Source organism: Platichthys flesus, chromosome 15 (assembly GCF_949316205.1).
Source record: "Platichthys flesus chromosome 15, fPlaFle2.1, whole genome shotgun sequence".
Taxonomy (NCBI): Eukaryota; Metazoa; Chordata; class Actinopteri; order Pleuronectiformes; family Pleuronectidae; genus Platichthys; species Platichthys flesus.
The window spans coordinates 10645375-10669216 of NC_084959.1; the positions used below are offsets into that span (position 1 = coordinate 10645375).

General features: G+C 41.0%; 1 protein-coding gene across 2 annotated transcripts in view; it reads left to right on the plus strand.

Annotated features, from left to right (window-relative positions):
- ppm1e (protein phosphatase, Mg2+/Mn2+ dependent, 1E) overlaps positions 1 to 23842 on the plus strand; it is a 38056-nt gene that overhangs the window by 6745 nt on the left and 7469 nt on the right. For both annotated transcript variants that reach the window (XM_062406879.1, XM_062406878.1), the window contains 5 exons: positions 18330 to 18451; positions 20757 to 20956; positions 21170 to 21358; positions 22974 to 23117; positions 23543 to 23636. In XM_062406879.1, the coding sequence (XP_062262863.1) occupies positions 18330 to 18451; positions 20757 to 20956; positions 21170 to 21358; positions 22974 to 23117; positions 23543 to 23636 (749 nt within the window). The remainder of the gene's footprint in view (positions 1 to 18329; positions 18452 to 20756; positions 20957 to 21169; positions 21359 to 22973; positions 23118 to 23542; positions 23637 to 23842) is intronic.

The following is a 23842-nucleotide window of genomic DNA, read 5'->3' on the forward strand; positions in this document are numbered from 1 at the left end:
GCTCTATAGCTCTCTCTAGCCCTTTTATTTGTGGAGGTATCATGGTACAGTGAATTAACAGAGCACACTGGGACTCACCATATGACAAGTGTGGGGCTGAGTTACGATTATAAAGCCAGATGGATTGTTGCAACTGCAGCCTCGTCTCAGTGGTACGATCTGTATTAGATTTCCCTTAAATGAAAAAAGGAAAACTCGACAGAAGTGTGATATTACCCTCTGCTTACTGACTAGCAAGGAAGTGATGATGAGTTGAAGAGGAGGGAGAGGGGGAGTTAAATGACCCTACACACAAACAAACACACAAACACACACACACACACACACACACACACACTGAGAGCTGATAGATTGTAATTGAGGGGAGAGCCTTTCTAGACCTCATTAAACAGAAATGTCTCCAACAGCTGTAAAGAACTAGGGGGTTGATCCGGCTTTCTCCTGCAAACATTGAACAGTATGCACGCACACACACGCACACACACACACGCGCACACACACACACACACAGCAGGAGTAGGAGAGAAGGTGGTGTTAGACGAGCTGGCAGTTTATTAAAGGACATTAGGATAAATTGTGACATCAGTGTTGTTGAACTGTTGGAGCTTCTGGGGACCTGTGCAACGTTACAACAGTCTTCTATTATTATTTTATCCCCTTCGTTTGTTTGGACTGACTGCACCTTCAGCTGTTATATCTACGTGACAAGGACTGTGATCAACTATAGGTAGATAATTATCAATAAAAAATATCTAGGTGTAGATATTAAATCGATGAGTCAATCATCAGGTTATTCATTGGCCACTCATTTGATCGGTTTTGGCAAAAACACCAAACAATCTCCAGTTTTAAGCTTGTGTGACGGGTTGCTGCCGTCTTAACTAATATAACAGAGAAATAAGGACTTTGAAGACACAACCTTGGCTCTGGTCAAAGATTTACTTGTAATTTTAATTCATTTCAAATGATATTCAATCTAATAATTTAGAAAAAAGTGATTAGTGGCTGTTATGTTCAGAAATATGCTCAGCATGTTTGCAGAGAGCTGGTCAAGTGTGGCCGTTGGTACACCAGCATAAATAGCTGCTTACAGATGTTATAAACCGACTGTTATCTGTCTCTGTAGCTAGTTAACTCATCACTTGATCTCTGAATTCACCTCCAGTCCTTTCTCCTCCTTTTTTCTTATCTCTTATCTGGAGTCAAACTATTTTGCCACAGGACAAACTCTTCTCGTGCATTAGTTGATTTTGAATGCAGTCACCCTGCCTCTCACATTCACTTTGAATTCAGGGTTAGACTTATGTAAAGCACTCTGAATTTCCTTGTTGTTGAAATGCGCTATACAAATAAACTTGCCTTGCCTTAAAATGACATCACCCACATTATCTTTCATGCCTTTACTTTTCATTACCGCTGCTGACAAACCTTTGTCTGTGCTCGGCCTGTAAGCTGCAGGAACTGTCAGAGAGAACTGACTCTGAATCACCACATGATCGAATCAGTAGCTTTTAGCAGTGAAGCTGCACTCACTGGTGACAGGCAGAATCGTTGTCCGCTCTGCTGTGAATCACACTACATTACGTTCTCCTTCTAAGCTTATTAGACCCACAGAAACAATCACAATCCGCTAACTCTGAACATACTACTCAAATCAAGTTTAAAGTTTAAATCTCCATTGAACGCTCTGGTTTGTGAAAGGCAATGCGTCTATTTTGATGTATTGAAATGTATTGTCTGCTGTCTGCTAACACCTGTCTGCTAACAGAATGGCATGTGTGTGACCATTTAAAAAATACCGCCATTTATAAAAAGTAATTTCTTAATAATTAAATTAAAATCACCTTGACGCAGATGTGTGGCTACAGAACAAGGGGATTTTCCCTAAATCTGACTTCAAAGCAAAACTGTGCAGAACACTCTACTCCACGGCACTGGCAGTCACCTACCTGTTCCACTCTTTTATTAACCGCTGTCTACATCCAGTCACACCATCTCTGTCTGGGCGAACCTTAACTGGTATTAGTCGTGTCTTCTGTTTCAAGGACGAGCCTGCTTTGTTTGGAACAAGCAAACCCTGCTCGGGCTTTACTAATGAGGGCTCCCCTCAGGCCATCCTGCAGAAGTAGGATGCTGCACAGGAGAGAGGAACTGCCAGTACTAAAGTGTACAGCAGCAGTAATGTCCACCTGCCCACACACTCATCACTCCCACTCTCGATGGGGCTGTTTCCACACAGAACTGGTGAATCTCAAGTGACCTCTTCAGCTGTAGTAATGCAAAGAACGAATAAAGATTGATTAAATCTGCAATACATCTTATCTTAGAAAATGACAATTGAAAACATAAAGCTAATGCTGATTAATGATGAAGTACATACGTTTTGGTATATTTGTATAATATGCTTAAGATCTATTTGTCTTTTGATTATTCAATTAATGATTTTGTCTATAAAAGATAACCAAGAGGGGACTAAGGTGACACTTTCACATCTCGTTTTGTGTTAACAGCAGCACAAAATGTAAACATATTCATTATACTATAATATGAGGTAAAGAAATTCATAAAATCTTCACGTTAGAGAAACTAAAAACATAAAATAGTTTTTTTTATTCTTCTTAGCCTTATTTTTACATTTTTCACCAAAACTAATCTGGAACCAACTAAATGACATCCAGATTATTATAGTTTTCCAATAAATTCAATGTTTGTCATTCTAACATAAAAAAAAATGTATTGTTAAATTGTCCAAATATTTTTACATGGGATCACCTATAATTGTAAGTAGTGTTTTATGGCATGTCACATGGACAGACTTGATATTGAGTACAGTCATTTTGATTTGGGTGGTTATTGACATTTAGACCTGAGACTTGTGGCCGTAAAAGCAAAAGAATGCACAATCAAATTAGACAGTTTTTAATATGGACCTGGTCAACCTTAGGTCTGGTCTTGGTTCCTTAGAACTGTGAGAACTGTGAAGACTTCTAACATAAGGCGCTGTACAGACATCAGCACGCAGCCAGCAATTTAGCACTACGTGGTGCTGACATGGGCACCAATTACACATGTGAAAAACATCTACTTATGCAGACATCAATTTAGGTGCGCGAGGAACGATGACACCCACTGTCAGCCCCGGCTTCCAAACCAGTAGGACAGTGTAGGAGTATATCACGAACTCGAAGCCGGGACATTTTTGGGGAATTTGGCTGGTGGTTGATAAAAGCTTTAAAGTGTTTTATTACATTTGAACAGAGCAAAGCTAGCTGTTCCCAACCGTAGCTTCATATTTAAAGGAGAGGAATTAGTGGGGCATCAATCTTCTCATCTAACTCTCCTCTAAAGAAGTGTAATTATTCCTTTAAATGTCAGAAAAGTGCATTCAGATTAGATTACGCATCCATCCTCTGGTGGATTTTGTTTAAAATGTAAACATTCCTATTGAGTCAACAAATGGTGAGGGTCCTCATCCCTTTTCCGGAAGTGTGGGAATCTGAGGGAGTGATGGTGTGAACATGGATGATGATGAATCTATGAAGCTTTTCACTTCCTAAACATTTTTGAGACATTTTATGCCTTTACTAGACAGATGGGGTGGGGGGGAGGAGGAGGGGGGGGGGGGGGGGGGACATGCAACAGCGGTAACCTTGCAGTGCGTACTAGGGCATTGCAAGCTTCTCATTTCATTAAAGAGGTGCATTAGCCCTCATTGAGCAGGATGGAGCCGTATTCACGGAGCAGCCTCTCCAGCATGTCTGACAATATGTTCCTCTCTCTGCTTTAATTAGGACATCAGAGGTCAGACCCACAGGAGACAACGCTTTAGTATCAAGGTACTGTTATGTCATAGTGTCTTTCTACAGCAATGATCCACAGCTCAAAAGGAATTCTATCTGCAGTGAGAAAATTTCTAAGAGCTTTTCTGTCACTTTTCAGCAGACATATCAGTCTGTTTTTTTTCTTGTCTTTATTTAAGAGCGTGGTCTTTCAGCTTGAGAACAGGATTTGTTGGTTACAAGTTCAGATTTTGTAAAGCTTTCACTGAAAACCTTGTGCTCGCACTCAAATAGCCCCTGCTTCTGCTCAAACTGTGCACTTGTTCACAATATAATTTGAACTTTGAACTCAACACTCTTGAATTTCTCCTCCGCCTTCTGATTTTTTCTTCTACACTTGGATTTGGTTTTGTAAGTGGCATTTTATGAACCATGTTGTAGTAACTTCCCATACAGGACTTTTAAAGAAGTAAAGTTGGGGAAAGGTGGAGCAAATGTAAGCAAAGGGTTGTTTGAGTGCAAACTTTACAAAATATAAACGGGAAATCATTAAGTCCTATGAGGCAAATTGTAATTTGTGAATATGGGCTATCCCGATAAAATAAAATTGATTGATTGACATCCTCTTTTAAACTGAAAGACCATGCTCTTGAATACAGATAGGGGGGGGAAAAAAACTTAAATCAGACCATCTCTCTGAAGTCCCACATGTACTGCCTCAGAGTGAAGCGACCTCCTTTCGGGCTGAACTAGTTTGAAAGAAAATGGATACAGCTCTTATCATATTCAATGTTTACAAAACAACATCTGATGCCTCCGCCGCTCCTGTGGTCGCCGCCTCTCCCCACGAGGAAGCTTTACTGCTGAACAAGCCGAGCTGTAAATGAAAGTCAACAGCACAGAAAGTGCGTTTGAGTGGAATTGTCTAGTTTTAGTCCGAGTTTTGAATGCTACCATCTGTCTGTCTACTGGCTTGTCACTGTTTAATCAGAGCAATAGGAATCCAGGAGATTTGATCCCCCTGGAGATACACATCCTCTGAGGCTTTTGGGAACTATCTGCCTTGTGGCTTTCTGGAGCACCTCTAAAAACTAAAGCTGTTTGCGGTTTCTCCTAAAAACTTTTTTTCAGTGACTTTTCAGGCATCTTGTCTTAGAAAAACACGCAGGCCTGGTAATGCCCACAAAGCTAAATCAGCGAAGGGAACGCTGTGAGAGTGCTTATCTTATCAACATGTCCGGGTGTTTTACTTCCATCCATCCTCATCCTCGTTTTGCCAGCTTTTATATATCGCTGTACGTCCTTATGACTTCCTCTCCTCTACGCCTCCTCGTTCGTGTCTGGTCTATCCCTTTGAAATTAGTTGCAGGAGTAATCCCTTAATCACAGTGTCTCGCTGGGATTACCACAGAGGGCAGCCACAGCACTGCCCTCCGCCACCGCTGGCAATTGAGCCGGCAGTATACTAATGTAACCTTTCCACAGTGCCCCAGCCAAACAATTTGCCTTGTGCCAGCAAGGCATTACTAGTCTCCTTTTCTAAAGAAAGTCTCTTGATGTTTGACTGATTTCTTTATATCAGTTGTCGAGCTGTAACAACTAGACAACAGAAAATGAATCATATATGTCTATAACTCGCTTTTCACTTGAAGACCTGCCACTACCCTTCCTCTGATTGGCGAACCCTACTTTTAATCCTCTCTCTCCTCCAACGAACCGAAGTAGAGGTAGGTATGGTGAAAAACATAAAGGACCAGTAACCCAACTGTTGGTGTACCAGTGGCATTATGGGTAATCTGGTTGCCGGTGTCTGCCATGAGTCTGACAAAGGGGTGCAATGCCAGTTCAGTCTTTTTAGCACACTTTGCATTTGTTGTGTCCTCTTTTTTGTCAAAAGCGACAATCTACAGTGTCTGACACCCACACTTCAATGTATACAGCCTTCATCCTCAGATGAGTGTTTTCAAAGTAGAGCTATCATCATCATCATCATCATCATCATCATCATCATCATCAAACTTGTAGCCTTTGACAGAATAGCATTGAAACTTCTGACATTGCAAATAGCATTGTCTTTACTTTGGATTTGATGCTGATTAGCAAGCATTCAAACATGCCATACTAGTTAATAAACTAAATTAGCTGTATGTATATTAGTTATATATATATATATTAGCTAAATACAAATTTAACTAGATATACTTCCATCAGTTACACTGCTCATTCATCTTTGAAGCAGATAGAATTGTACTGTGTGGCTGTACATTAAGGTGTGTAGTAATATGTCATACCCTCCTATATGACTGGGGAGTTGTGACTGTACCCAGCATGCACCTGAGGCCAGGGAAACACTGAGGACAGTCCATCACTGTGCTGAGACAAACTCCCAGCCAAGAGTTCTTTTGATTCTCCTGTTCACCAGAGCAGTGGGAGGAAAGCCGAGCTCCCAGAGGGAAAACATGCAAACACAGAGAGAATATGCAAACTCCACACAGACGGGACCAGGACTTACATCTACAGCCATCTTCCTGTGCAATCTGTCATTCAACATTTATTTTCTGTCCGGGAAAAAAAAAAAAAGGAAGTCTGTAGATGTCTGTTCCGGGGGGTTACCACAGTATTCACTTTGCAAATATAATGAGAATTTAAAACTTTTAGGAGTTACTATGTAAACACAAATAAAACTGCAGCTCCTAAGAATTTTAAGCCGTTGATACAGGTCAATTGTTGTCCTAGTCCTGGAATACAACTCTCAAAAGCAATAGTCAGAGTGACAATAAAAAACAGGGGCATAAGTTTGTTGATATCATGTTTAAAAGAAACAATGATGGTTTCAAACATAAAACTAGATTTGGTCTAGCCCTGTTTTTAAGTCCTGCGTTTTGTGGACCTATCAATCAACCTCGTCCTTTTTCCCAATGTAGACACTCACTGTGCTTTTGGTTTTTGTAAGCCAAAACATATTGGAGAATAAGTATATATTTCACAATCTAATAGTTATTATAATTATTATTTTAGTATGATTTGACTTCTTAGTGACTATGTTGCAACCCTAATCCGGTAAAGATAATAAGTCGTAGGTTGATCAGATGCCAACAGTAAAACCACTTCCAGTTTTACAGTGTGTTGATGCATCATGGTTTGTAATTTACATTAGACTGTAGAAAACTGAGAAAAACTGGTCTTTCCAGCAGTGCATGGCTCACATTGACATCTCTAAAACAGGCGTCTTCATTAATTTTAGCTCTGGAGAGGCCCCATTTTTGGAAGTGCAGCGACCTTCAAAAGTGTGCAGTGTCCTCCTTTTCCTCTCACAGCATTATGGACAGACACTTTTTGCAGAGGCCTTTTCTATTCTGCTGCTGCTCCACTGTAGCGGGTGCGCCCTCCGTGCCCATATTTCAAATGATGAGTCATATGTCTGTGGTAGATGAACTGAATGCAAAGCAGTTCTGCTCACATCATGGTCTAGAATCCCTACCTGTGTGACCTTGAACAATGTGTTGGAACGCTGCTGAACAGGGGCGAGTGAGGCAGGTTGGGGGTTACATGACTGCAGAGGAGCCACAAAAAGAATGATTAAATTATGTCAATGTGAGTGACAGGTGGATAAAAGCACTTACCAAGGTAAAAAAAAATGGTGACTAAACTGTTCTTGATCATGATTTTCATGATTAGTTAAGTGGAATTAAATGCATTTTAGACTTTAATGTATGTAAATGCAAGGTTGCATAAGGAATAATGAGGAGGCCATGAATAAAGGTGAAGCTTAATTACTTTGTGAACAGTTTTATCAAAATAAAATGGCACACTTAAAACACACCTGTATCTTGTGTAAATAAAGTTATACAGTTATTTTTCATGACAAAATTGACAACAAACTGATTATTTATCTGTTAGTGCAGCTGAAAATGTTTGGTTTAACAATGAAGGGAGTGGCAAGGTGGCACAGTGGTTAGCACTGTGGCTGTTATCATCACAAGAAGGGTTGTTATCTCCATGTCTGCCTGGGTTTTGTAATCTGGCTTCCTCCCACAGGCCACAGACAGGATGCTTCGGGTAATCATCACACATCATCACAATATCCTAATAACTCATGGCGAGGTATTTTAATTTGTCCTTTGAAAAATAACTTCAACATCGATCAACATTCGCACCAGCCCAACATCATTGTTATTATTTCATTGACTAAAACCAGTTTCTAGTCAAAAGTGAGCAATTTTACATTTTCAGGAAAAGTCTAAAACTAATTTATATATGATATACAAATTTAACACTGGTCAAAGACTAAGATTTGTCATTGAATTGAATTCAGTGTCTGGATAAGCAATCATATTTTGAAGTCATTTTTAACTGCAGTGCTGTGCTGTGCTGAGCATTAACACCAGATTTGAAAACACTGAAAAGATTATGTAAAAATGAGCTGATTTCTGATTTTAATTACTAAGTAAGGATTTAAGATTCAATTGAAGTTTGTCAAGTATTATGGGGTTTAGGTTTTATTAATTTAGACGATGATTCACAGCAGATGCTTTCAGCCCTGCAGTGCACGCTAAGTGTGCAGGGAGCTGTTCACAATCACCAGCATTTCATCCTATAAGCAGTGTAATACTCTGTTAAAACAGATGGTCGGGATAAGATAAAGTCCGCATGTTGAGGCCTTTTCCTTTTGACAGCCTTGAAATATCTTTGACCTTGCTTTGCTGGGCTTTGTGATAGAATATCATAAATGATAAATGAGTCAATTACAGAGAAGATGTTCTATCTGTTTCAGACTGAGGACAGTAGATGTATTCAAATGTAAATCTGGTGATATTCTATCTTTTCATTTCTCACAACAAAGAAAACAAAAACCAACACCATGTCCCAGGAGGAAAATAGTTCCCAACAAAGCCCTTATTTACTCCTGATAATAACTACAGTGACTGGTACACAACACAAAAGTCCCATTCCCTTAGTGTTGGTGATTCACAAATGAAACATTTCTACAGCTCCAATCACCAAGCCTGAAATTATTTTCAGAAACATGGTGGAAGAAAGGTTGTGCTAATGAGACATATTAAACACAATCCCCATCTTAAATCAACTACTTTCTGGATCAATTTTGGTTGAATTCAAAGCTATACTGCCATGTTTGTTCTCAATTGAAACGACAAAGCGTTTTAATATTTCCAATGCTTTTCTTCTCGCGTTTGACTGGACTCTCCCTCATGGCAGTAGTGCCTTATTACATTATAAATTTCCACAACATCAGAAAGATTAAGTAAGATAGTAAAATATGTGTGGGGGAACAGTTTTCACTCTCAAACCCAGTGTACAACTTCCATCCCCAAACTACTGGAGGATGAAAATACCAGTTATAGCTGGTGGGTTGGTTTGCATATTCTCCAAGAGGGCTGGGCTAACTGTTTCCCCTTGCTCCCATTCATTATGCTAAGCTAAGCTAATTGCCTCCAGGCTCTAAATAAGCCCTAGAGGCAGACATCTTAATAAGCTTCAAAGAATATAATTTCAGCAGTAGCTCGAAACAGTCAATACTGCAGTGTTGGGGAATCAGTGATATCACCAAGACGTGGCCGCTCCCACATTTCACTACACACAGATAACACTGTCGTTTCTGTGAAATTGGTTCAGATTAAAGGTGATTCCAGTGATAGTTTGGGTCAGGACACGATGTGGCTCCCCTATAGGCTCCCATCAGTCCACCAACGATCCAGCTGGTACATTACATAACACTGCCTCAAGCCTTTGTGCAGAGCAGCGCTGGGCCTGCTCAAAAACCTCAGAGGGGATTACATGCAAGTTCCCCGGTGTATCTGTGGAGGCTGAGCAGAGGCTGGAGGCTTATCTGGAAACTGAGAACACTTCAACAGATCCGCAGCCTTTTCGTATACATGACACATGCAACGCTTTACGGCTCACCCTCCCTGCAGCGTGTCACCTTTAAGTCTCCCGTTACCGACATGTCTTGCTGAAATAGTAGATCCCCTGCCCACACAGCGCTCTCAGAGGCACCGTGGGCTGCTGCAGGAGTTTTGAGGCTGCGGAGGTTTTTCTAATTTTATGACGGATTAGACACGCCTCTCTGCAGCCAACATTGTGCATTTCATCGTAAGTGGAACACGCCATTGCAAATGCATAGAGCAGCACTCTGTGACGTCTGCAGACGCGGTTCGCCCCATCACTTCCACACCGTTTGAAGTGCACAGTGTTACATCAGCGGAGCTCAGAAAACCTCCAGAGGTGCACTTAAGGTAGAATCGCTGAGAGGGCACAACACAGCGCACACGTTTTGTTGACATCTGCTGGTCTTCGTAGTTCACCTTTTTACAGGAGATGGTCCTGGGGACGAGACAACGCATCCATATAGGCCTACTCTTATTGCGCAACCTTGCATTAGATACACAGACATTGTGTTTACATGAAAACAGCCATTTTGTGAGCATCAACAACTGCAGTGCCACTGAGTCTATAGTAGATTCCCCCGTGAAAACATCTCAGGTGGTGTTGATTTAAAAGAAAGTCTCTTGATAATCCATATTTTTTCACGGATTATCCTCAAATCCAATAAAAGAGAACAAAACCAACAATGAATGGCTGCTACCAACAAGTATATTGTCTGTGCTGCCATAGCCTGAGTCCTCTGTGCCGTAGAGATCTGTTGTTGTCCAAGAACACGTCAGAGAGAGACACTGATGCAGCGGACGACATGTTTCCTCACCACAAACACACACAGGCAATAGTTTATTTAGAGTCAATCCCATACAGACTGTCCCTCTGTATAAATCTCTGTGTGCACATCTTTTTGTCAGGTTTAAAAAGCTGCACCTTTCTGTTTTATAAATCTCATTAATTGTCACACTGGGTTCACTAGCTGTGTTTGCGATGTCTCATTCGCACCATCCCGGACCGTCCTGCAACATTAAAATTGAAAAATACTCTTTGCAAACACTTGTGATGAAGCATGAATCTCAACTTCATGTCACTTGTCAAATTGGATTTCCAGCTCTGGGGTCATTGTTTCCCCCTGTAGCCGTCTGAAGGAAAAAAAAAACTGCTGGTGACACCTGCAGTTGTACTGGTTGTTTGTCAGACCTCAGGAGCAGTAACAAGCACATATTGTGACTTGGACCAACACAGTGAGGTGAAGAAAATACCACAGTCTGAAAGATTCAAACTTTATTCATCAGTTTTGCAAGAGATAAATCTCCACCTCTGTTGAATTGGAGGTCAGAGATGCTTTCAATCAGTGGATGATAGCCAAGCAAGATTTATACGTCCACAGTTAACTATAAAAGGATGTAAATACGACCTTAATCACATGGGACTGTACTCCCAACAAAAGAAACTGCTCAAGAATGACGTTATATATAGATAGCATCTGGACTACATTTGGACTGATCACGACTCCTGTCCAGGGAAAAGTCAAGGGTCTGTGGACATTGGGGGGAGGAGACCTGAGTGGGTGGGATGACAAAACGTTGAGTTGACACAGGATTGTTTTCCTGTTTGTATCAAACCAAGAGTTAGTGAAGGTTCCTTTTAACCCTGGTGATAACTGTTCCTTTAACTTTAATTTGAAAGAATTTATCATTGTATCAACAAAGCTTATACAGAATACCCATTTTAACTAAAACATCAAATTATAGATAATAACATTTCCCTAAATCTTACTTAGTTGTTTTAGTGCCTAAACTTAACCAAACCTTTACCGCAACATTATCACACTATACAACAGACTTTTTGTTGCTGAATTATGGGCATAACAGAAAAATTAGGCCAACGATTTCAAGTATCCGTTAGAGATATCAACATTTTCAGCTGGTCTCGGGTCCTCAGGCAAACTGTTAGTAGTAGCTCCGGATGTGAATGTGTGTAAGCTGGTCTGACACTCACACAATTTTTTTTTAACACCAGTTTACATGTGGGAAATGATTTATGCATCGCAAATAGATGTGGTCTCTGCTCTGTAAATACTAGGAAAGCAAATGTCTCTTAATCCACGGCTGAAAATATTCCCCAACAAATACAGCATTTGCTCCTACTCGAGTAAAACCCCAGCTGTGTTTTAGAAAAATATGAAGGATTTCAAAGACTTACATGAAGGTTTTCATGTAAGTCTTTGATAATTTGTTAACAAATTCAGTTAAATCTATAATATTTTAAATGGACAATTATTACGAATGAAAGTTTGAAGAAAAATATAATTATTTATCTTAAAAAAAAAAAGATTTATCAGAGGCTCCAGCAGATCAGATGCGGCATCAGTGAATTCTTGCCACTCACATTTAGGTGCCAGAAAGCCCGGCAACAGACTAAAGCGCCACATGGTGTGTGTGGACTGAGGAGACAAATTAATTCATCAATGTCATTTGAAATCCATCTCAAGGGAGAAGCCGCAATGCCATGATTTAAGGATTTAAGGGTTACTAGCACTATTAGTGTTATGTAATCCTGTTCCGGCCTCTTGAGAATACTGTGTTCGTGTAACAGACGCCCTTTAAAAGCCAATAATTCTAAGTTTCTTTTGTAATATTTGATAAAAACAAGCACCCAGTGTGAGGCTGGTAGTCACCTGAGGATTTTCTCTCTGTTCCCAGAAAAAGGCCGAGCTGCGTTCCAGGTTTAATATGAGGAATGCCTGGAACAAGGGACGGGGGGGGGGGGGCCTGAGGCAGAACATATCAAAAAGAGCTGTTTGAGTTCCAGTGGATCTACACCCTCACCTCGGCTTGGCACGGAAACGGTTCAATATTTAGCATAATGAAGTGGGAGCTCGTTCTGTGGGTATGGCAACAGGACGACTGACACTATTGACTGTCAGTCACTTGCTTCCGTGTTGCTATGGAAACAACCTTGTTGTTCGACTCCGGGGCTAATTCTGTAGGAAAAGAACGAGCTTGTAGAAAAGCAACGGTTAACAAAAAATAGAAAAAATATCATGGCTGCATGCATGAGTCATCTGCTCACACATACACTCAGAGCTCTCCGGTTTTATCACGGCGAGCAGCCTGTCAGAGCCTCCTGCGTGATCGTAGCTAAACACAGCCGCAGCACAGAGCACAGCAGAGAACAAAAGCAACACCAGACTGTGGTAAGCACCATGGGAGCAGGCAGTAATCACCGCTGACTCAAACATTCAGCTACATTCAACTCCAAAACTTTATCCACTGGCGCAGCTGAACCTCGGGCACATTTTACACTCAGGTCCAACAGCAGGAGCATGTTGTTTCTACTGATTTCCCTTTTATACACAAATGAGTGGGAGAGTATTATAAATATTAGTACTACAGTCTAGTAAAACACCTCCACTACAACCTCAATAATAAAAACATAGGCCAGTTAAACTTGAACTTCTCTGACAGCGTCAATCATTGAACTTAATTATCTGTGTTAAGGACGAATTTATGGCAGAGATGTTCTATTTGATTGCATCAAAACTATAGTGTGCTAATGGCCGGACATATAGTTTAGGGAAGCATTAACAGTGACCACGCAGGGAAGTTCAAATTCGATATTCAGATAAGACGCTGGTTCATTTTAAAGCTGTTTTGTTTTGACAAATGTGAGGTTTTGCTTTTTGCTTCATCATCATCATGATTTCCAAGATGAAGAATGAATGGATGTTATGTAAATTACTGTTATATAATAGTATAGTAAAATTACTAAAATATCATCAGAGTCCTCAGTATTTGAACTGCCAATAAGTAAATGATCTATATATTCATTGTCTACATGTAAAAAATGGCCGAAGCTTTCTATTTACCTGCAATGACCATCCACAGTTGTAAGTGGCTCCTTTACGTTCAAACTGTGGTTTCTGCTGCATCCATCTTGTTTTTAGTGTCTGTGTGTAGTTTAGGTCCTGATTAGGTGTAAAAGAAGCAACCAGTTGAGGTCCAGGACGTGTTGAGGCTCAGGTTGAGGTGAAAGGAAACACAAATCTTCATATTCATCAGTTCATTTACTAGTCTTCCTTGGATCCTCACAAAACATCAACAATGAGACCAAATCAGAATGTAAGATCTTAGATCAAAACACCAAGGAAAGGCTAAATATCCAAATCCAAAGCTGAGGCCTTAAGGTTAATAGGAAAGTGGTTATTGACACAACAAGAGAGGCAATTAGTTTGTGTTAGTGTCTGTTCTGTTGTGCTGGATTATTTGGCCTCTATATGTGAGTGAGCACCATATATGCTGTTTTCATATGATGTTCCCATTGAGACATGGATTTCATCAAGATTAGGAGGTTGACCATGAGAAAAGCCAGAGAGATAAGAGCAATGCATGTACATAGGGACTGAATGCTGTGTTCTTGATTCTAGTTGTTCTGGGTCTATACCCTCGGGGTTGAATGCACTTATTATAAGTCGCTTTGGATAAAAGCTTCTAAATGAAATTTAATGTATTGTAATGTAATGTAATGAAAGACAAGGCAAGACTCTCTTCACCATGAATCAGTGACCCTGACGTCCAGTCCAACCAGTTCAACTGGCGCTGGTCATTTATCTAGTGAGTCGTGTTGTTGCAGTGTGATGGTGTGAACCGAGATTAAGCTTTCCTTTAATCCTCCTCCGCTTCACATGACCTCACTGTGATGCACAAGCTACCGGGAGCTGCCATTGGTGCGTCGCGCGTTCTCCTGCGTTACCTGCAGCCAATCAGAGCTCTGCAGCTCAGCATCCACCCCCAACGGGCTGCCAGTGGTGGAACGAGAGAGGAGAGGAGAAAAAGTGAGAGAGAGGGGGGAATGTAGAGAATTTCTATGAATGGAAACATGGAGGAGAGGGACACTGCTGATGATGAAACACTGACATACAGATCCTGCCCACATGTCATCTCCTCATTCTGTCGTCATTTCTTCTCTATCTGTCGTGCACTCTCAGTTGCTCCATATACAGTAGTTTGACATGTGTTTAGCATGTTTTATAATGTAGTAAGCAGCGGCAGAAAGTGCAGCACTAGATATGAATGAACACGCTTAAAACAAACTAAAAAAATCTAAATACACCTTGAATTTATTTTACTCAAAGTTGTTTTCTGTAATTTAAGGTATCACACCATGTTTGTTCAAGTGTTCTTTTTTCATGTAAGTTTGGTTTTAATAAGTTATTTGATGGTGAAACGTCATGATTGACAGCTCAGACTGACTTTGACCTGCTCCAACACAGATATCAGCAGGACCATGATACTGTGGTTCCACTCCGCGATCACTACAGCACTGACTCTGGCTCCAAAGGACATCACCAGTGCTAAATGCAGTCACTCATATCCAGGAAATGTTGGCTTCACTTTTGCAAAATTGGAAGAAGTGAAAACATGTTGCCCATCTTTAATCGCAGGCAGATTTTGATTGGACTTACTGCAGTAGACAATCCGAGAGCTGTTGACTGTTCATACCGCAGCAGCATGTCAGAGACGTATTTAGATTTGAGAGGTTAAATCAACACACCCAATGTGCTTTGACATAGTTTATCAGTTCAAACTGCAAATTTCAATCCCAGTATATTAGAGGGGGCACAAAATCCATTAGTCCTAAATCTGTGGGAAAGCAAAAAACTAAAGTCAACTGAGAATCATATTTATCTCAGTTGATTTATCTTCCTCCAAATGGATATTAACTCTGTCTGAAAAAAAGAAACACCCACTCCGTCCACACAGAGGGCACAGAGGGGGTCATGGGGCTGCTCTGCAACGTGCTGATTAAATTCATGCAATGACTTCACAATTAGATTTGTTACTTGTCTTCAGCCCCTCAAGAAGTAGAACAAGATATTTGACTATCGGAGCTTCGACGTTTTCAAGGAGAGGTTTACCCAGAAGATTGCTATGGTTACTGCTATATGGGGCCATGCTTTAACGACTCCGTTGCTGATGCTTCTAGCCCTTGACCCAGTTGGAGAATAATATCAAGGACCTGACGAGAAAGTAGCTCTAAAGGAGAGGAGAGGGATTACAACATTGGATACACATGTTGCTGGACCAGATAACTTCAACTTCACCACACGACAAAGTGCACGAATGAGTCAGAGAAGAGAAACGGACAATCTCCCTGTATACGATGCAGATTATTTAAATACTCTACAGGACTGCATGTACAGTGTTTGATCTGTGAAATGTAAAAATTTACCCAAAAAGAAAATATCTCACAGAACAAATTTAATTAATGTTTAAAATTTGTTAAAGGAAAAAGGACAATTGTCAAGCTTCTCAACCATTTTTTTTTAGAGCAAATGGACGACAATGTGTCTGTGTCACTCGTCTTCCTGGAGACAATAGGAAATAACACACAGGCACAGTTTTACTTAGACTCTAATTGGCTGTAGAAGCTTATTTATCCTCCTGATTAAACATATGGACTCAATAGCTGGGGAAGTGACAGGAAGCCAGTGAATAATTAATTAATCAAACCAGCAGGCCAGTGCAACCCACCAAGACTGTGTCGATCTGTTGACATTAGTGCAGCTGCATGGTCCATTGTTTTCATCTGGCTCAAATGCAAAACAATTTAGGGATAAACGATTTATTACAATTTGGCAAAATCGTACTCTTTTATCTTATTGTTCAATTAGCATGCATATTTATTTATAAAGCACAATTATAAACCACTTTCGCTGATTGCTTACGTCAAGTAATTAACACAAGCACGGGCTATAGAGGCCGAATAAGCATAACAAGAACACGTTTTCATATCAGTTGAAAACTCAAAAGCCTGCGACCTCATTTCATTAACTAGACTGCATATTAATACGAGTAAATTATGTTTTACTTTGCATCACTGAGCGACTGTTTATTGTTGTAACGTACAGTGTCTGTTACTGTTCTGTCATGTCAGGATGTAAATTAGTTATTTATTTAACTATTTCTTTCAAACCATCGTCACTGAAGTTATTTCTAGGTACTTTGGTTGCCATGGCGAGAGCATTACTTCCTGTTGTGTTTTAACTATTGACAACACTACAACATAGCCAGCAGAGCAAAAAGGAGAGAGGCAAATGATCACTTCCTATATAAAGGGGAACTACAGTTTATTGTTGTCTGTTGTTGAAAAAACAACATGGCACCTTTCATTTCAAAGGGCAAGTCCATTAGCAGTATGTAAGCGTACCTGACACCTACTAGGGAAAGGAATACCTTAAGAAAACACAAAAGGTTATATGCGTGTGGAAAATGAATGTTTTTAGAATGTGTGGTGTGCATGTTGTCTTAAAATGTAGATCATTACAAAATCCCCAGAAATCCTACGTGAATTCAAATTAGACTGATGCTTACTTAACTTTTGCCAATATTGTGAGGGTAGTAAATACATTTCAATGAATGATTTGCTATGCTTTTCTAAAAAACAGTGATGTTCAGTGTTTTTATATTATAAAGTAATTATTTTATTCTATGAATTTTGTTTTGTGTTACGTCCTTTTATGATCTGGATTGTTCTCTGACGATACATATAGAATTTATTCTGCTAAGGTTCTGTGAATGTTTCACAAGACCTCACCTGCTCTCGTCCGTTATATAAAATATTGCTCAAAGACGTAGACCCCTTAGATCCAGGTTGGTAATTTTCCTTTTAAAAGTGAACCAGCCTTTGGGTCATACATTTAAATCCGCTTTACTGCTCATTGATTAAACCCTTGTAATTGAACTAAGGAGCCACAGCGGTGCTTTCACACTATTTAATTGTAGAACACTTCCCTGTGTTGTACTTCAGATCATTAATTTGGGTAAATTAAACAGTGTAATGACTGTTTACGGTGTTCAGGATATTATCTAGCATGGTACTGTTGCTCTGAGTAAATCTTTGAGGATTCATCTGGCACACGGATACATTTGAATTAATATGAGCCAGAATATGTTACGTCAGCTTGGGCAAGTCGAACAAATTCCAGAAACATCGTATTGGGTTTAATGGACACATTTTGTAGCACTGAACATGTATCAAGAGCCTAGCTTCCAATTAGCCTGGCTGCAGTTTTGTCCAGGACATAACAGAATAAACATTTTGGTGTTTATTTTGATTATACTTCAATATATTCATATTTCCAACTGCTCTGAAGTAAACTTTGGCCCTCACTCCTAAATAAAGATGCCATTCTTTAATTTGATAACATCCAGAAGCTGGGTTACCATGGTTACCTACATCTGAAGGTGACCTAGTTGTCTTAGTGACTCACGTATAACGGGCCTTCAGTCCTTCAAACGTCCCCCTCTTCATCATCCTCCTCCTCCTCCTTCTTCTCTACTGCCTCTTCCTCCTCCTCCCTGACGCACCTTAACCTTTAGAGGAGACAGACCCTCTCTGACACAGATGCACACACAGCTCCTGCCAGATGTGTTGATCGAGCGCTGCACTAAAATAGAACTGATGTAACATTTAACATGTTCGGAGAAAAATACATCTACTTAAGCAACTGATAATATATTTGTTGATATTCTTGTTTTGGCGTTTCCTTTATGCTACAATTAAACTGGTCACGTATAAGAAGACACTGTCGCTCTCCACATCGGATAAGTCTGGCCCCATTCATAACTGTGTCATGTCTCCTCTCCACAGTAACTGTCCGTGTTCCCTGGCTGCAGCTCTAGCCAGAGCCACAGCAGACAGCCTCCTGCAGACTGACCTCTCCATCCACTTCCTCACTAAGACTGTTGAAGATGGAGCTGACCCACTACCACGTGAGTCCTCGGGGGGGTTCTGACTACACACACACACACACACACACACACACACACACACACACACACACACACACACACACACACACACACACACACACACACACACACACACACACACACACAGAGAAAGGTACAGACAAATTAGGTCTCACTCTCCCACGTCATCCTGTACACATACACAGTCATGTAACCTCCAGGGCTTTGTCCCACTTGTCCCCAGCAGAACTGCTTTAAGTGGTATTTGACCACTAGAGGGCATGGAATCAACTCCAAAGTACTGTATAGTCACAGCTATAAGTCGGATATACTACATCCTCCAAGGGTCTTCATTGAAGGTTCTTAAGAGCACAGTGACCTCCATAATGCTTCAACCTCCTAGAGCTGGTCACCCAACCAAACTGAACAACTAGGGGAGACAGAGAAACCCCCATGAAGACAACCATCACACAGAACTTCACAGATGTGGGCTTTAAGGATGAGCGACTAGACATAAGCTTCTCCTCAAAGTTTGGCCTCAGTTCTATGCTTCATGTCTGGAGGAAAACAAGGCTCTGCTCATCACCTGCCAAATACCATCTCAACTGTGAAGGATGGTGATGGCAGCCTTATGCTGTGGGGGTGTTTTTCAGTGGCAGAGAGACTAGTCAGGGTTGAGGGAAAACAGAAGGATGCTAGGCACAGAGATATGCTTGATAAAAACCTCATCCAGAACACTCAGGACCTCAGTCTGGGCTGAAGGTCCAATATGACATTGACTCAAACCACACAGCCAAGACAACACAGGACATAGAAATAACTCTGTTGAATTGAATCTCTCTAGAAAGGGCTTAAAATATCTGTCCGGTGATGGTCCCTATCCTATCTGACAGAGTCTGCTAAGACCCGAATGTTAGAAAATCCCCAGAACTAGGTGTACAATGTCATCCCCAAGTCTACCTCCTCCTTCCTCCTTATTTGCTCCTGTCATAATTATCATGGCTGCTAGAGGCTTCCTTACATAATGATGGGTTATAATATGCTGCTGAGGACCTATGTGGTAATATTTAACAAAAGGACATTCTCGTCAAATCATACACAAGAGGACTCGAGTCTGTAATCGCTACCAAACTTGCTTCAACTAAGTTCTAAGTTAAAAGTCTGAATGCTTAGCTGAGGAGCCATGTTTGCTGTTTTTATCACGTCAAATCAAAATTAAAACCCTCAACTCTTGGATGAATATTATCTCCTATGTCTTTGCCAGTACACTGTGTTTTATTCACCATCTTATCAAGACTCTCATTGTGTGGCACGCTTAAATTATGATGGACTCAAACTCACAGCTCAAACCGTTCCACACCTCTCTGTGTGTGCTCTCAAAGAACTTCTCGTGTTGCGTAACGGCCGATCACATCCTGTTCGATGTTGCCTGATCCAACTCTGCTGTGTGATTGTTGTTGTGTCTTTTCTTCGACTCTTTCCAAGGTGTTATGGATAGCCCCATGGTTTCAGATGCAGTGAGTGGGGAGAAGCAGAACAGAGTGAGGTTCAGGAATTGGGATGTGTTTTAAGTATTTGGACTTGTAGAAGGTGCAGTGCTGAGGGAAAAGCTAGACACTTTGTCTCTCTGTATTTCTTACCCTCTGTCTCACTAAACCAAATATGTAATAGCAGACAACAGCACAGGGAGATCAGACTATTATACCTGCAGCCAGCATTAGTAGGTCAAGCCCGTGTGCTCGCCGTCTGTGCCTTGGCTATTACTGAAGAAGCTCTGGCCTCATATCCGTTCCACTCACGACTGTATAACTCTGTGCTGTATCTCAATGATGGTTTCCTTTCATCTGCCTTTCTGAATAAGTTAAACATCCTTTGAGGTTTTTGCTTACATAACGGCAACATTTTCACTGGGAAACAGGATTTTTCTTTTGCCATTCTCGTCTGAGTTGCCTTAAAATTCTTACATTGCTCTAAAATTCCAAGTGAAGTTATTGCATGTTTTGGATTGCTACACATACATATATCTTGCCTGTAAATCAATGTGCTTGTGTTTTACTTGGAGAAAAAATAAGAGAGGCACGAGCATGAAATTTGTTTTTTGAAAATGTTCTGGTTTCGTGATTGTACCTTTTAGTGTCCTTGTAGAAAGAGCATGTGCCCTCTATTGGTCAGTCACACCAGGTCCCAAACAGGAAACCTCACACCCTACGGAAATAACTTGATTTACATATATACAAATAAGATGCATGTAGACCAACTGATTGTGTGTGTGTGTGTGTGTGTGTGTGTGTGTGTGTGTGTGTGTGTGTGTGTGTGTGTGTGTCAGTGATGGATGCTGTGACGCTGGCCCGGCTGGTGTTTAATAGACTGTTTGAGGTGTGCTGCCTCTGGTTGAAGGAGCTGCCCTTCCGCCGCCGTCCACAGCCATACTACGAAACTTCCATCCACGCCATCAAGAACATGAGGCGCAAGATGGAGGACAAGCATGTCATCATCCCTGACTTCAACACACTCTTCAACATTCAGGTAGACACGAATTAACCACGATCCTCTGAACATTTACCACACTCTCCTCTAAAGCGATATATTCAACTTTATAGTATTAACCTCGTCACCATTATAAGCCAATTTTACAGTTTTTCAAAATGCAGATTATTATTTATTTTTTTACAGTTAATATGGATATCTGGTTATCCTTACGTCACACAATCCCACTGACTGTCATGTACTGTCTCTTAGGATCAGGAAGAACAAGCTTTCTTTGCAGTCTTTGACGGCCATGGTGGTGTGGATGCCGCCATTTATGCTGCCAATCACCTCCACGTCAACTTAGTTCATCAGGAATCCTTCAACGAGGACCCCATCGAGGCGCTCTGCAAGGCCTTCAAAGTCACTGACGAACACTTCATGAAAAAGGCATCAAGAGAGGTAATCAAAATCCTTTTTTAAACAGCAGAGTAGTGACCAGTGTTAACCTGTTGATCATCAAAAGCAGTAAACTTCTACTAGTACTCCCACTATTGCTGCTTCTGCTATCTCATCTACTGATACTCTTACTGAAACTTTTTTCGCTGGTACTTCTAGTAACGCTATTCCCTACTACATTCATCCATCCATGTTTTGCCACTGATTTGGACTTGGGTCTTGATGGCAGGAGGTTAAGCAAGGTAATTAACAGCAGACATCCTCTTTTCCAAGCAAGTGAGGAATCCGGAGGGTTGCCCAGGCCGGATGAGATAAATAATCTGTCTAGCATGTTCTGACTCAACCCCATAGTCTCCTGCCAGTTGGATGTCCCTGTCTGAGCTCCTTATCCTATCTCTGAGCCACCAATGACCACAGGACAGGGTTTGATGGATAAATGGAAAGCTTTGCCTTCTAGTTCAGCTCCCTCTTAACAACAATGTTGGTACACTGGTACACCGTCTGAATTACTGCTAATTTTGTATCAATTCAATTGTCAATCCCCCTCTCCATTTCCCCCTAAATCATGAACAAAACATTTTGATAGCTAAAAACTCCTTCTCTTGGGGCATACCCCCATAGTGGCCTCTACAAGACCCCCTGAGGCACTTGGTCCAAATGCAGACTCAATGTGTAAACTCCAACAACCCCTACTGCAACCAACTGCAACTCTTTACCCACAGCCAGGATACAGAGTTGGTCAATTTTGCCATCAACACGTCAAAATATGCATTTCTCCTTCTGGATCTGAAGTTTGAAAATCGGTCACAGCCTCATTTCAAGCACTTTGGCAAACGCTTTCCCAGGGAGGCTGAGCAGTGTGATACCCCGATAATTAGAGCACACTTTCCAGCCTCACGTTTTAATTTGGAAACTACAAACTGAGTCTGCCACTCCACAGGCACTGTCCCCGACCTTCATGCGACATCGAAAGACATGTCAGCCAAGAAAGCCCTACACTCAAGCATCTCATAGAAAATCTCATCCACGCCTATTGCCTTGCCACTGATGTGCTTCTTGACCACTAGAAATATAAATAAGGTTTTCTCCAAACCCAGCCTCGTCTTTAGGAGGCATGTTTTTCAGATTTAAAGTGTTCAAAGTCAGTTATTAAACCCCTAATCCCATTCAGAGTTAGCAGTTCAACTCCTCTGCTATACATAGCCGTGGCTAAATCCTGCTTTCCCGTCATGAGTCATTTGATGGTTCGCCAGAATTTCCTTGAGGCCAACAGAAAGTCCTGATCCATGGCCACACCACACTCTCACATGTTTTTTGGCATCTGCTACCACCACCTCCATTATCCCACTGGCCTGCTGGTAGTGATCTCCTGTTTCAGAAGACCTTTGCACCAAACAGGCCTAAAATAACTTCTGACCATATCTGCCCAAACATGGTTTATGTTGTGGCCAATCAATTACTAGGGCAGTAGTCCAACAACAAAGCACCAATCAGGTTCAAATTGGACAGGCCACTCCTCCCAATCACCCCTACTCTTTGTTTTTTCCATCATCCAGCAATTTCCGTAACATACAGGTTGTGACTTGAACTCTGTAAGAAACATGTCTGTGTTTGGCAGCACTTGCGCTGTGGCACGACAGGCGTGGTGACGTTCCTGCGGGGCCAGACGTTGTATGTGGCCTGGCTGGGAGACTCCCAGGTCATGCTGGTCAGGAAAGGACAGGCCGTGGAGCTGATGAAACCACATAAACCAGACAGAGAGGTAGCCATTCACACCTACACACATATCTTCACAAATCTATCATTTCCACTTGATTGAGATGATGAACCAGAGCACATAGTGGTGAATCTTGAATCAAGAAATATTTATTACACAATAAAACAGTATATGTTTTCCTAATGCAATCCGGGAACATCATTCAACGTTTTGTTCCGGGATGTTTCCTGCCTTTTCGAATATTAGTTCATTGTACATTTTCAGTCAAAACTATTTTGTGTTGTCTGCTCAAAAACGCCATATTTGGTAGTTTATTTTTTAAGAGTGTGATTGGGTAGACTATTAGACACAACTGGGAGAGCGAAAACACCATTCTGAGTCATTTGCTCCAGGAAATAGCAGGATGTACTATGTGACCGTCATCACCATTATGACCACTAAAGCCAGTTGTGCTTTGTGTCTCTCTGCAGGATGAGAAGCAGAGGATCGAGGCTCTGGGAGGCTGTGTGATCTGGTTTGGCACATGGAGGGTTAATGGCAGTCTATCTGTATCCAGAGCAATAGGTAAAAGATTACTACAGTCGGATACTCTGTACCACATGTAGTATATTTGAACACTAGACTGTGATATTAGATTTATGTCACATGTTTGCTCCAAAAATGTTTCATTGAAATATTTCAGAAGTTGAATCAGAAATAATTATAAATGTTCAGCATATGAAGGTAGTCGCTTTGAAAATGTAAGTTTCACTTAAAAAATGAAGATGTCT